Source organism: Hemitrygon akajei, chromosome 11 (genome assembly GCF_048418815.1).
Source record: "Hemitrygon akajei chromosome 11, sHemAka1.3, whole genome shotgun sequence".
NCBI classification, from domain to species: Eukaryota; Metazoa; Chordata; class Chondrichthyes; order Myliobatiformes; family Dasyatidae; genus Hemitrygon; species Hemitrygon akajei.
Genome location: NC_133134.1, coordinates 21,393,678 through 21,409,205, shown reverse-complemented (window position 1 = coordinate 21,409,205; position 15,528 = coordinate 21,393,678). Strand labels below are relative to the sequence as shown.

At 36.3% G+C, this 15,528-nt stretch overlaps 1 protein-coding gene across 7 annotated transcripts in view; it reads right to left on the bottom strand.

Moving 5' to 3' along the window:
• Positions 1 to 2,272: 2,272 nt before the first annotated feature.
• clec16a (C-type lectin domain containing 16A) overlaps positions 2,273 to 15,528 on the bottom strand; it is a 230,884-nt gene continuing 217,628 nt past the window's right edge. For 6 of the 7 annotated variants that reach the window (XM_073060358.1, XM_073060354.1, XM_073060356.1 and 3 more), the window contains one exon: positions 2,273 to 7,009. In XM_073060358.1, coding sequence (XP_072916459.1) covers positions 6,630 to 7,009 — 380 coding nt within the window. In that variant the 3' untranslated portion in view covers positions 2,273 to 6,629. Of the gene's footprint in view, positions 7,010 to 12,110; positions 12,223 to 15,528 lie in introns of all 7 variants that reach the window. The other variant, XM_073060359.1, reaches the window with a different exon arrangement.

Below are 15,528 nucleotides of genomic sequence, written 5' to 3'. Positions count from 1 at the left end.
AAACCAGGAAATTATAGGCCGGCGAGTCTAATATCAGTTGTGGGAAAGTTATTGTAAGGTATTTTAATGGACCAGACATCTAAATATTTTGATAGACATGCTGATTAAGGACAGTCAGCATGGCTTTGTGCTTGGCTGCCATCACTACCACCAGTACTACCACATAAACATGTCCCACCTGCAATAGAACTTGTGGGTCCAGGATAGAACTGTATAGTCATCAAAGATCTCACCGTTAAAGGAGTGGAGATCATCATCAGATTCCGATGCACAACTGAAGGAGTGCTTGGTAGGCCATGTCTAATCAAGCTTATAGTTTTTCAAGGAAGTTACCAGGAAAGTGCATGAATGCAAGGCAGTGGATGTTGTCTACATAGACTTTAGCAAGGCATTTGACAAGGTCTGGCATGGGAGATTGATCAAGAAGGTTCAGTTGCTTGGCATTCAAGATGAAGTCAAAAATTGGATTAGACTTTGGCTTTGTGGGAGAAGACAGAGAGTGGTAGTAGATGGTTGCCTCTCTGACTGGAGGCCTGTGACTACTGAAGTGCCACAGGAATTGGTGCAAGGTTCAGTGTTGTTAGGCATCTATATCAACAATCTGGATGATAATGTGGTTAACTGGATCAGCAAATTTGTGGATGACACCAAAATTGGGGGTGCAGTGGACAATGAAGAAGGCAATCATGTCTTGCAGTGGGATCTGGACCAGCTGGAATTTAATGCAAACAAGTGCGAGGTGTTGACTTCAGTAGGACCAATCGGGGTAGGTCTTACACAGTGAATGGTGGAGGAATACAGGTCCTTAATTCATTGAAAGTGACATCACAGGTAGATAGGGTCATTAAAAAAAGCTTTTGGCACATTGGCCTTCATAAATCAAAGTATTGAGAACAGGAGATGGGATGTGATGTTGAAGTTGTATAAAACATTGGTGAGGCCAGATTTGGAGTTTTGTGTGCTGTTTTGGTCACCTACCTACAGGAGAGATGTAAATAAGTTTCAAAGAGTACAGAGAAAATTTACAAGGATGTTGCTGGGTCTGGAAGAGTCATAAGTTAGGGCTTTATTCCTTGGAACATAGAAGGTTAAGAGGAGATTTGATAGAGGAATACAAAATCATGAGGGGTATAGAGAGGGTAAATGAAAGCAGGTTTTTTACTACTGAGGATGGGTGGGACTACAACCAGAGGTCATGGGTTAAGGGTGAGAAGTTTAAGGGAAAAATGAGGGAAGACTTGTTCACTCAGAGGGTGGGAGAGTGTGGAATGAGCTGCCAGCACAAGTGGTGCATGTGAGCTCGATTTCAGCGTTTAAGTGAAGTCTGGATAAGTACAGTACATGGATGGTATGGGTATGAAGGGCTATGATCCCTGTGCAGGTTGATGGGACTAGGCAGCTTAAATAGTTCAGTACTGACTAGGCGGGCCGAAAGGGTTTGTTTCTGTGTTGTACTTTTCTATACTCTATGAAAATCATACTTAACTAAGAGGAACCAATGTAAAAATAAATATTTCGGCCATGACAGAACACTGCCTGAGAGTAGTTAGATTGCATCGGTAATGAAAGCTGTGTGGATATTGGTGATGCTGTAGAATATTTTGTAATAAGAGTGCTTCTGTAACATAGGTCATCACTTAAGACATTTTTAAACAAAAATGACTTCTGTAACTTCAGCTGCCCCATTGTACAGATATGAATACAGTGTACTCAAACATCTTCGTTGAAAAGTTCCAAATTTTTCACCCAGTGTTGAGCTACATTGTCTCCTACTTCACTAGTTCTCTCTTAAAATTAGCATATTTTTCTTTCAATCATGCATTGTCTTTCTTCATTGTTCTTATTCTAACCATTCAACCTTCTTAGAAAGCTCCATTACCCCCTCCTTAACCTTTTGTGTAAAATCGCCTGTCACAGCCCCCGACAGCTTTTCTTCACTGCTTTCATCTTGAGGACTTCTTTTTCCAATCCCCTCTGCCCCTTCTCTGAAAAGATTCTTCATAAAATCCCCTGCTTCTTGCTAAACTTTGGAAGTCTCCAACTTTCCCTCTACATATGTTAGTTGATATTTTTCTGCAGAGAATTTTACTAATACAGAATGAAAGTTTTCTAACTTCATATCATGATCCATTGAGAATGATGAACGGGCTTACAGTGTGCACTAATAGTTCTGAAAAGACCCCAATCTCAATCCTTAGGTTTCTTAGAGACACTTTCCCCAATTTAAAATATTATTTGAAACAGTTTAATCACAGAAACACTAATGCGTACATATACTTATACATTTTGCCAATTTAGTCACGTTTTATGTTCGTTTTACAAAACCAGTGTCCCAACTACTGAGTAGGGAACACAGCAGTGAAAAAGGCTGTCAAAAATTCATAAATGCTTTATGTCATACTTGCTATATATTCTTGGAATAAATGAATGAAACATTTGATTGAAATGCCAGAAAGATTTGTTACTTAGTAAGTAATGTTATCATCAAAATTTTACCATCATACACTTGCATTATCAGTAAATGTACCAAATCTTATTAAGTACTTCAAATCATACCACTCTTCCTTGACAGCCATTCATGGGAGTGAATGGTTTAACAGTTTACATGGTGAACGAGCTAACAACCTCCACAGAGTAAAAATTAAACACATCTGAAATGCAAAACAAACCTCATATTTATTGCCTTTGCGTAGACGACAGACAAGTTACATAGTGTGTTTTTCCTGGTCTGCCCTTTGGAGCATTGTGAAATACCCAGGTTACATGACCCTTACCTGTACTACCTGAGCTCAGAGTGCAAAAAAAAAGCAGAAATCTCAAAGGAATCTCCATAATGAGAACAAGGCAAAAGTTTCCACATACAGAGCAGTTTTCCTAGTTAAAACTGAACCCACACTTTCCAATTTAGGTATGATTTACAGCTTGCTTTACACTTCCCCACTATGCTATTTTTGACAACAAGCTTGAAATATTGCACCAGAACTAATATGGGACCAGAAAAGCATTAATGGAGATAATCTTAGTATTGCTTAGTCCGAAGTAAAGAAAGTTGTTTTTTTTTTAAACACACAATTGACACATAAATGTTTCATTTACAATTTGTTTTAATCTATCATACAAAACTCACTGAGCTGAGAAAATATGTTCCATACATTAAGTCCATATATTGTTCTAATGCATCCTTTGCAGCGAATTAAAAGTATTGTTCATTGCCTCTGCGCTGTTTATTAAACAGCACAAGTCACTGTGGCAAAGGATACAAATAATTTTAAGTTCACATCTGCTGTTGCAACTTCAGCACACACTAATTTTTGCAAGGACACTGAGGTTAGGAAAATCTTCGTGAATGAACATGACGTACACCAACCTCTGAAATTGATTGTATTGATACAAAGATCAATATTCTCTCAGCAGGAAAATGCACTATTTTTTAAATCAGTAGAAAAATGTTACAACTTCACATATCCAGCCCGGCCTTCTGTGAATATTAAGACCAATGGTCAGTTAAATCCAAATGCTGCAATGTAATAGTTAACACCAACAGATAAACTACTTGATGAGACAGATAAAATTGAGATTAACTTTGTCCTACAAAATCAATAGACTGCACCAAAAACTCAAGCAAATAATTGCAAGAAAACCAAAACAGTACATTTATACAACACAGTTACCTGCACAGTTTTCTCCAGGAGAGCTATTTTATATTTAATTGATTTTTTCCTCCATAAATTTAAGCCTTCCATTGGTCATCAGCAATTAGAGATGAATAGTCACATCAAAACTTTCAAATGATGTGCAATATCCTTAGAACATGTCAATAAAAAGTCTATTACTGGTTAAAGCAATTTTTATTCCAGTAGCAGACCAGGAATTGCAGGAACAAAATTTAACGGGCACTTGGAAATTCTGGGAGATTGTTAATATATCGATAGCTTTTATGGTCAGGTAACTTAGAGAGAAAAGTAATTTGTTTTACTTGTCACATGCTTGATACTTGGTCCCTTTCCTTTTACTAAGTGAAACACAATCATCATCATAGTGACAATATGATTTACTTTTTGGCTGAATATTTAGATAGGCCTTGGTCTCTGTTATCTGTCTTCCTTAATAGTATTATATAATTAAAAAGTATTTTTTATAATGGAAATAAATAGTTTATTAATGTATAGGACAGTTTATGATGAAATTGAGACATACTTCTATCTCAGCTCAGGTCTGTGTGAATGTATTGTATTAGTATGGCAGATGATACCCAACAAGTATGGTTGCTTTAATATCTTGTTCTAGTTTGCTTCTGATCATGGTCAAATGGACTATACAAAGCAACATTCTACCACTATGGATATTGTGCACAAAATTAAAAGTATGTAGAAGACTTTTGTATTGTGGATTATTATCAAGGCCTTGTTATGAAATTATTTAGGGACTGTAGGTCACAGTGATAACTTGAGATACCCTGCAGCCTCAAATCATCATGATGAAATTAAGTGACCTACATGATGAAATAATTACCATCCATGCAATCTTTTATTCTTGAGATGATAGTTTTGAATACAGTTTCAGATTAATTAGTTCAATTGATTGCACTTGTGACACCAGATTCCATAAGGTATTAGGTTAAAATAAGCAGATAACAATAATGTAGATTTTGAATATCAACACCAGCTGGTTCTCTTTCTCAATGTTAGATACTTAGCTGTATCATTAAACTGAGGGGTTTAATAATTAGCAGGAGTAGATTATGTTATAGTTGATTCAACAGTAGCTGAACGCTGATGCTTTTCAAAGAATGACATTTAAAAATATAAACATAATTAGTTAATGCCTTGATGCCAAAATCAACTAGTGCGGCTGCAAGAGGTGTAAAAGCCTGTTACAAATAAATATCAATCAGTGTTTGCACAGAATAACAAAACTGGTGTTAAAGACCAATCGCAGAGTTTTTAAGATTATATATCAGATTACTTGAACAGTCATGCACTGATGTCAGAACATTACAATAAATAATTTATGTTCAATTTCATACAATGCAGCTGCTTCCTTACTGTCATTAATTGTATGCACTGCTTGACCTCACGCCCGAGACCAGGCACATCTTCTCAATGTGTGGAGAGGTCACTTTGTTTTTACCTATATTTGAAATTAATTTCATTCCAAGTTTGTCCATTGTGTTCTATCTACTGTAACCAAGAATTGTTTCAGACGTTTCTAATCTCTCTTTGGCTTTGTTACATCAACATAATATCCCCAGACCAAAGCAAAAAAAATCTAATAATTTTATAATTAACTTTATAATTACTTTTCCTCATCTGGATCAATGTTGAAATACAAATGGAGCAGATCTTATTCGAGAAGCCGCGCAGAAGCCAATTGGTTGACAGCAGGATGAATGAATTTTGTCCATTTGTAAACTGTATGGATTTGTGACAAACTAAATATAGCTAGGTTAAATATCGATAATATGTTATAAATTATTCCAAAATCAAAGTTTCTGAGGAGCTCTGAAATAGCTCAAATTACAAACCATAATTTTCCTGTGTTGCTATGTAAGTGGTGTGGATGGCATTAATTGCAGCAATAAACATTTCCCAGCACATCCACTTTCAAGTAAAGAAACCCGTGTGGGTTTAAAAGCGAATGCAAACTGTCTGATGGTGCCAAACACAAACCAGAAAGAAGGTAGTAACCCTCTAATTTTCCTTCACTAAGACACCAAGACTTCAACTTGTGTTCCCCACTCTGTGTTATCAGGTGTTGTAATAATTAAATGCTTTTCAGGAACAGATTATGTACTAGTGTTGCCCCGTGGTTTAAGTGTCTTTCTTTTGCAATTCCCAATATTTACATATTAATTAAGTGTAAGAGCATGTTCCTGGTTTAATTAAATAAATAACTAGCCAGTCCTGCATCTTGTGGAAGTAATTTGTACTTTAAATTTTTAGTTTTATAAAATTCTTTTTACCATGAGCTTATTAAATATATATTTTAAACATTGCAATAAAAACAAACACTATGCAAATATGCAAGTGCAATCAATAAAACTGGTTTGAGATCTATTCAAATTAATTACAATGCAGATCAACTTTTTTGGTGCATCTAATTTTAAGTAGTTGTGCTGGATGTTTGTCGTGTTTTGATTAAAGCTCTTTTCACAATGAGTGAATTTTATATTAGGGTAAAATAAAGATAAATTTACAACTTGCGGTTTCATAAAAATGCTTCGGTTAGCCCTGCTATGAATGCATTTGGGTGTAATCAGTAATATAATGTACATAGCTGAAAAAATACACACTTCAGCTGCACATATTTTGTTGAGATCCCTTGAAAATGGCAGGTAGAATGAAGGACTAACCTACACAGCTCTAATCAGTGACTAGTCTTGACTGGCATTGGACTTTGTATTAAAAGCTGTACATAGAGTATGTCCTTCAGCTGGAAATCTCTAACTGTATACTAACTAGTGCAAGGATCCCAGACACAGAATCACAGGAATTTACAAGCAATTTTTCGGCCCCACAGAGTTACTAGTTTTCTTTTTTCAGCTGGGTTTTGACAATAAATTTAATTTTCTTGCTTTTCAGACCTGTTTCCACTGTACAAAACCAGATGGTTCAAAGTTTACATTGCATCTAATGTGTGGACTCGGATACTTCGGGTTCCTGATTTGTTTTGGTGTCCTCTTTCTCTGTCATCACATTCGACTCAGATAATGTGGGTGCCAGGGTTAAGGTGCTCACGCTCAGGATGTGCTGTGCATCAGCTGGTGGAAGAAGCGTCAGTGATTCCACACTCAATGCATCTGTACTGTCGTCAGAAATAAGCGATATAGTTGGCTGATGGGCTGGAATCAGACTTGGTGCCAGATTAGCTGCTTCATGTTCAGTACTGCTGGGGAGAGAGTGACAACTTGTGCCACCCTCTGCTGTAGGAGGTGAAGAATAGGTTTCATTGACAAATTCCACTTGGTCTGGAAAGGTCAAATGAGACTGCTCTTGAAGTTCAGGTCCATCTAATATTAAAGAAAAATATTTTTTAGCTTTGTCATTCAAGCAAAATTTCAACTTCAATGTGAACAAAACTCACTGTCAAAAAGACATTTCTGAAAACGTGTAACAATTCTGGGTTCCTATTCTACATGATCAAGCTGCAGTAGCAGGACACCTAGGCACGCTTACTGTGTATTTACCAACCATGGATTTTAAGAACCTGATTGTGCATTTTGATGATTTACAAGAACAAAGATAGATAAAGATTTGAAATACTCCAACAATTGTACTGTCACAGTCATTGATTGGAACCCAAGAGAAACTGATGGCTTAGTGTATAAGATGACAACTAAAGAAGATTAAGAACATTAATTCTCTACAGTTAGTGCCCTGTTCTTAAACATCAAACATCATAATCTCTTCATCTGAAAAGAAATTTTAAGGAATACTTGATAATTAACATATGATCTAATTGCATAAGGCTTCATTTTATATTCACATTATACGTTCCTGTAAGATAAAGAGGCAAAATTAATGACAGCAAGGCAAAAGATTAAAAAGAAACTAAGAAAAGCATAAATAGGTGAGATGAAACATGAAAGTGACTAAAGTAATGTGTGAACGATTATCAAATAATTGACTTTATATACTTTGCTGTTTCTACGTGAGACACAAATTCTCTTTATTTTCTCATCTTCTATCCAATATATTGGCCTGGCAATCATCTCCCTTTCCTCAGCCTAGCACCCACTTATTTCCTCTCCATAGCTGTGCAGCATGGTAGACAAGATGTATAGAAAATTTGAATCTGAATGCACCATACTGTATTAGATTTTATAGATAAGCAAAATCGTTGGATCATGAGATAACGTCACTTGGTACATATACTGAATGTTAATACGTTGCAAAGTACTTCCCAAGAATAAGCCGTGAGTGTCATGTTCTGTCTATGATAATCAAACTGCGTTTTAGAATTCAACGTGATTGCCATCTTTAGTGTTGATTGCAAATTTACTTGAGGGAATACTTATACGAAAAATCAAGCCCAGCAAGGTTGAGTAGTTGCCCACCAAAGAGAGGGGGGGTTCTATGGCTTCTGAATAGAAGAACAAATGATGGTCATTGGGAATGCTGGTATTCACAGTGCCAGCCAGCTGCAACTTAGCAATGAGCAGCGAGCAGCTGCCCAATGTAAATACTGTGCCTGGTTTCCATGGTGCTCAACCACATGGTAGTGAGATCATAGCTTTAATGCTGCGGGAGTGATAGTGGCTTGCAGCAGTATGCAACCTAAGCAGAATGTCTTTCATTTTAAAAACAGAGAAGTTACTTCCTCAAGAGTCTGGACTTCAGGACCAAGAACACAATAGCAATCAGTGGTTGTTGGTATTACACTAGCAGGATACCAGTGTACAGCATGCCAGTTCAAAAACACAAATTCAGTCAACCCAGTTTCAATAGTAACCATTCATTTTTGTTTTCCTAACATATAGATTGATCAGTTGTATTTTATTTCCTCCCAGTAATAGGTCGGGAAATTTTTTGGGATGCTCATTAATCAAACCCATAAATTACTGTGGAAAAATTAAACTTTAAATTGCAGAAAAATACATGACAAATCCCTTCTTAATTTTTATAAATTTTGTTGCATGCTTTTCACTAACATCTGACTAACCCAAACTATTTTAAGGGCACTGCTGATATTTTGAGCACTTATTATAGCAGTCTTCCAAAACCAAGACTTAGATTTTTATAAGAAAAATGCATATTAGAATCTAAAATTGAAACAGCACTTTGCCTGATAAACTGATATATTAAATTTGATGGAATAGATTTAATACGTTGAGTTGTCAATATGTTATGAATGATAAGAATGATCATTGGTTGTAAGACCTCCTTAGTTCCAAATAGATTCACAGAATATTCAATGTAAATCTACTGATATTAACAACTTCTTTAGCAAAACTACCGGTAAGTTGTATTACTAACAAACTGGTGGGTGTGGTTTTGTGGCTGCAATTGTCCATCAAAAACAGTACTTTAGAACCATTACTGCAATAATGATGGAAGAGCAATGCAAGATGGAGTTTGTTTGCTGCAGAAACAAGGTTGAAAACGAGGGTTGGAGTCACACAGGCTACATGCATATGCGTCTAAATGCGGGATGAAAAGCACATTTGCCTACATTGGAATGAGGTGGCTGAAAAATGCAACCAACCACAAAAACAGGCACAGGGGATTGCAGGAATTCTGTCTGCTTGTGGAATGAAGCATGTTGTACAACTGTAACCATCATCAAAAGTTGGTTTTGTGTCTAATTACATCATTTCCCATAGTTCTATTAGTGCCAGGAATATACCATCTAACTCAAATTCAAAGAGAACAAACCCCTTATTTCTAGAGTTTTCCAGATCTCAAGGTATAGTTCTGGGCACAATTTTCAGTTCTGGATGATTTCTGCATATATTAATAAAATATACTTAATTCATTAAAACCATTTTGTTGTTAGAACTGTTCTGCCACGAAAGTAGGAAATTAGTTGAAATGCTTCATTCAGCACAATTAAATCTACCCAGAAGCCTGAAAGCAGAGCATATTCATAGAAAAAAAGATTTCTGGTGCCTTGATGTTATCATTAAGGCATATCTTGTGGCTTCTAATGAAAGGTTTGAAGTGTGATGAAAAATGGAATTGGCAAAAAGGAAAACAGAATGACAGATCTAGAGAAAGATAAAAGCAAACATAATTTACATCAACTTATTAATAAAATAAGATGAAACAATTATGCTGTATAAATTAGATTATGGACTGATAGAAACTGACATGCAATCATTAAATTTCAATGTTGTATCCAAAGCCAATCTATTAAATGGGGACCAACCAGAGCTGGAATATTTCACTCGCCAACATGATAAAACTAAAGTAAACTCACTAGCATAATTGTACTATCAGTGTTAATTTCACTCCATTTCCATTTCACATTTTCTTTGTACCGTCCAATCTTCTTGCATTTCTTTCCTACAGGATTAGTTAGCATTTGTCCACATCTGAGATATACTTCTACTTTTGGCAAGTGAAAGAAACCTTAATTTTTAAACTCCTAACGGACATGATAAAAATTAAAGGATGAATTTTTCCAGCCCTGGGATAAACTTGTACTGCCAAATATCAGAACCACTTTCCTTCTGTTTGTACTTAAAAATCTCAACCTGAGTGTGCACACACTAACACCCTTAATTTGATGAAAATCATTGCTTATAATGTAATATTAATTAACTTAAACTTACTTAGGGGGTACGATACTGACCTGTTACCAATTAAGATGCATTCTACTCATTCATTTGTATTTTACATTTAGAAAACTTTGGAATAATAACAGAAGAGCAGGAAGCCTTCCAGCAATCCAGTTAATCCCTTTTTGTGCTCTTCTCCATTATCCAATTTGTTTCTCCTTTACTTATTTATCACATTCTTTGTTTGAAGGGAGCCGTTGACTTTGGTTTCAGAGAGCCAATTCACCTGTTGTCACCTCTTTAGAATATTTGACTGTAGACTGTTCTTAAGATGTACAGTACCTTCAAATTATTCTGAATTAAATAGTGGCCAAAGAAAAATTTATGCTGACTCTCCCCTGAATTTTTGTATGACACTATTCTATGGAGATGTCGAGAGGACTCTTGATTTCTGTAACTATTTTGGACTACTAACTTAAAAAATAATTCAGAATGAAATAAAGATACATCTCAAGAACTACCTACAGTCAAATATTTTAAACACTAATGTCATAAAAAGACAGTTTTTAGTTTGCTAACATTGCTTAATGAATAAGGGAAAATATCACTGTTAATACTCAATTTCTTCCAATATAAAAGTTATTCAAAGTAATTTAACCTGTATTTTATAAAATCCATCTTTAAAAAATGTTGATTAACAAGAATATCAAGGAGCTTTAAAGACTTTATGGCCAAGGGTGCAAGGGATTTAAATTGGTAATAACCTGGTGCTTAGATCTGTAGGAGTTTTACTGACTTGTTAAATTTTCTTTAATAATATTCCAAGAAACACCTTGGTAAGTTTAACTATGTTACGAGATATGTTAGGTTGGTTTTGTTTAGTGACTCTGAAGTTACAATGACATTAGAATTGCCTGAGGGGATAAAATTAAAGCTACAGACTAAAATGAGCAAAGGTACAATGCAGTTACAGACAGCTTAGATCATTTGATAGGGAAAAAAAGAGTACTTTATCTTCTTTCATTTGGATTAAGCACATAATTTATGTACCTAATTAGTTCTGCTTTGTCTAATGTGAGTTACATGGAATCCTGGAACTCAAAGTATTAATTATTGTGGTGGAAGTGGTTTCACTACTACTTTGCTGAACAATCAGCAACACTGATGGGGATTGCTCCATATAGGATCATTTATTGTTACTAACATCAACTATATACTGCCAAATTTGAAGGGCTCCCTTCCTTCAGTAGTTAGTTAACTAGATTTACTCTGAACAAGAGCTGCAAACTTCAATACAGACCGAAAATTTAAAAAAATACTTTTAAAACAATAAGTGATGATTATATTAATTTGAAAATATTATATCCACGGTCACATAAATACATTTAAAGAATACAGTACAATGAATTAAGTTTCTCATATGATGTGCTGAGCAATTACAATGATGGCTTTAGCCGGACCCTTTATTATTTTATAGAAACTAAAGTTCTGGAAACACTGAGCTGGTAAGGCAGCAACTGTAGAAAGAGAAACAAAGTTAACATTTTGGGTCTGAGAATGGGAACCCTTTCCAAGACTTTGGCTGACCTGCTAACTGTTCCCAGAAATTTATGTTTATGTTTAAAGTTGCAGCATCTGCAGTTTGTTAAATTTTCATTTATTTTAACTGTCCTTAATTAATAAATTAACTCCTCCTGTCCGCTTTGCTATGGTTTACCTTTCATAAGTTGATATTTTCAGGTGCAATTCTGAGGACTGTGGTCACAAAGATATTTGCATATTCTTGCATGCCATTAAAAGGTTACTTGGTCTGGGTTCAATTAAATAGACTATCGTGATATTGATGAATTAACTAAATGATGAGAGGCTGGGGAATGTAACATAAACCTGCCTGTGTTTGCACTGTGTGAGCTGTTGCCTGGAGGCCTAAACCCAGTGTCCGCCACGACTTTCAGCCTCTGAAAGACTAAATACTCGCCGTCTTCCTCTCCTGCCAGACCTTACTAAAAGGAGTAGAACAGAGGTACAGATCATAGGGAAAGTACGACAATGGATAGAAAGAGGTGGATTTGCTCATGGGTACATTTTAGCAGCTAACAGACAATACAGTTACTTAAAATTTAATTTACGAACAATGACGTAGCATTTTAAAACACAACAATGGTATAAAGCTCTTAGCCACTGGTATCTATAGGGGTTTAACTTGTCCTTCATAGAACTAGTAGTTAAGAGCTACAGACATAAATTTACACAATACAACAATAAGCACACAAAATAGCAAGCAGTTGAAAAGATTCCTGTAAATCATAAAACACCAGATTAAGATAGTCATTGTTTTAGACATCGTTTTCAGTAAGCTGAAAAAAAAGCAGCATTAATGAATGCTTTACAAAAAGATTTTCAAACTACTGGTTAAGGCATTGATATTGTAAACTACAAATTACATCAGAATCTATTGATTTAAACCCATTTATTGTAAAGTGCTGAAAATGATTAACTTTGAAAAGTCACATTTGATATAATTTACCTTTCTGTTCATTGTCGTGTAACTGTAGAATGATTTAATTAAAATCAGAAGAATGGAGGAAGGGGATCTCCTTGAAACCTATTGAATATTCAAAGGCCTAGATGAGTGGACGTGGAGAGAATGTCTCCTGTAGTGGGGGAGTGTAGGACCAGAAGGCACTGTCTCAGAATAAAAGGATGCCCCTTTAGGACAGAGATGAGGAGGAATTTCTTTAGTCAGAGGGTGGTGAATCTGTGGAATTAATTGCCACAGATGGCTCTGGAGGCCAAGTTATTGGGCATATTTAAAGTGGAGGTTGATAGGTTCTTGATTAGTTAAGGCAACAAAAGTTACAAGTGAAATGCAGGAGAATGGGGTTGAGAGAGATAATTTAGCCATGATGAAATGGCAGAGCAGACTCAATGGCCTAATTCTGTGCCTATGCCTTAAGGTCTAATATCTATAAAATACAAAAAAAAACTGACACAATCCATCTAACCCATTCCACATGGGACCAAAAGAAGACAAAAATAGTTTTGCACAAATTATAATAGTTTTGCCCGTGAGTGAGAAGGCTTAAATATCTTCAGAGTTCTAATGTCAGTATCCCCCTGCCATTCAATTTACACTATTAAATTTATGTAAATAATGACAAAAATAAAAGCTCTGAGAATGTTTTCTCCATTTATGGATTTTGTTCATATTCCATTTCTATCATTCACACCTCCGTCTGAAATCTCTTTCCAGTACATCATTTGGATCACTGATGCAGCGCTAAAATGTCCCCATGACTTTAACTGCTTTATTCTGGGGTTGTGCTTGCAGCTGAATAGGTCATAAGCTCGAAAATTCTTTCCCATAACACCTCTCACTACCTCTACTTTCTTTTAAGTTGCTTCTAAAAAATTACCCCTTTAGCCAAGCCTTTGTTCATCTAATTGAGGTGGTTCATTTTGGTAGGTCAAATATGATGGCAGAATATAGCATTAATGGTAAGACTCTTGCAGTGTGGAGGATCAGAGGAATCTTGGGGTCCGAGTCCATCGGACACTCAAAGCTGCTATGCAGGTTAACTCTGTGGTTAAGAAGGCATACGGTGCATTGGCCTTCATCAATCGTAGTATTGAGTTTAAGAGCCGAGAGGTAATATTACAGCTATATAGGATCCTGGTCAGACCATACTTGGAGTACTGTGCTCAGTTCTGGTCACCTCACTCCAGGAAGGATGTGAAAACTATAGAAAGGGTGCAGAGGAGATTTTAAAGGATGTTGCCCGGAATGGCCAACACGCTTTATGAGAATAGGTTGAGTGAACTTGGAGTGATGTAGGATGAGAGGTGACCTGATAGAGGTGTATAAGATAATGTGAGGCATTGATAGTGTGGATAGAGGCTTTTTCCCAGGGCTGAAATGGCTAGCACAAGAGGGCACAGTTTTTAAGTGCTTGGAAGCACGTACAGAGGAGATTTCAGGGGTAAGTTGTTTTTTTACACAGAGTGGTGAGTGTGTGGAATGGGCTGCTAGCCATAGCGGTTGAAGCGGATACAATAGGGTCTTTCAAGAGGCTCCTGGATAGGTACATGGAGCTTAGAAAAATGGAGAACTATGGGTAACCCGAGGTAATTTCTAAAGTAAGTACATGTTCGGCACAGCATTGTGGTCCAAAGGGCCTGTATAGTACTATGGGTTTGTCCATGTTTCTATGTTTTTTATGTTAACCCAAGATCCTCTTCTGTGATTTGGTGTCAAACTTTGGATTGATAATAGGCCTGTTAAATCTTTTTGGACACTTCATTACATTAGAAGTTCCATGTTTAGCCTTGTTTTTAATGTCACTTCATGACAAATTTTGCTCTCTAATGTTTCTGTGAAACTCCTTAGGATTATATTTTATTAAATTTAAACTGCAGCTTATATACAAGCCATTATTGTAAAAACTCATTTAAGTCTGCATAAATGATTGATAGACTTGGAAAGTAGGTGACACTAGATGATATGAGGTGGCATTAAGTCCAGGGCATGCCCTCTTCTCACTGCTACCAAGGAGGAGGTACAGAAGCCTGAATTCACACACTCAATTTTCCAGGAACAGCATCTTTCCCTCTGCCATCAGATTTCTGAATAGACAGTCAACCCATGGACACTACCTCACTAATCTTTTTTGCTCTGCTTTTGACAATAATTGTAATTTATAGGTTTTTTATTCTATATTGTACTGTACTGCTGCTGCAAAGCAACAAATTTCACTTCATATAGTATGCTAGTAATATTAAACCTGATTCCGAGTCTGACTCACGGCCTGGTATGGAAACACCAAAACCCTTGAACAGAACTGTCTACAAAAGGTAGTGGACACGGCCCAGTCCATCATGGGCAAAACCCTCCCAGTACTGAGCACATTTACATGGAATGCTGTCGCAAGAAAGCAGCATCCATCATCGAGGACCCCTCAACCTCCCAGGCCATACTCTTTTCTCGCTGCTGCCATCAGGAAGGTACAGAGTCCTCAGGACTTACACCACCAGGGTCAGAAACAGTAATTACTCCTCAATCATCAGGCTCTTGAACCAGAGGGAATAACTTCACTCAACTTCGCCTGCCCTATCACTGAACTGTCCCCATAATCCATGGGCTCACCTCCAAGGACTCTTCATCTTATGTTCCTGATATTTACTGTTTATTTAATTCTTTTTATTATTATAATTATTTTTCCTCTTTCATTTGTATTTGCACAGTTTGTTGTCTTCTGCACACTGGTTGTTTGTCCATCCTGATGGGTGCGATCTTTCATTGATTCTACTGT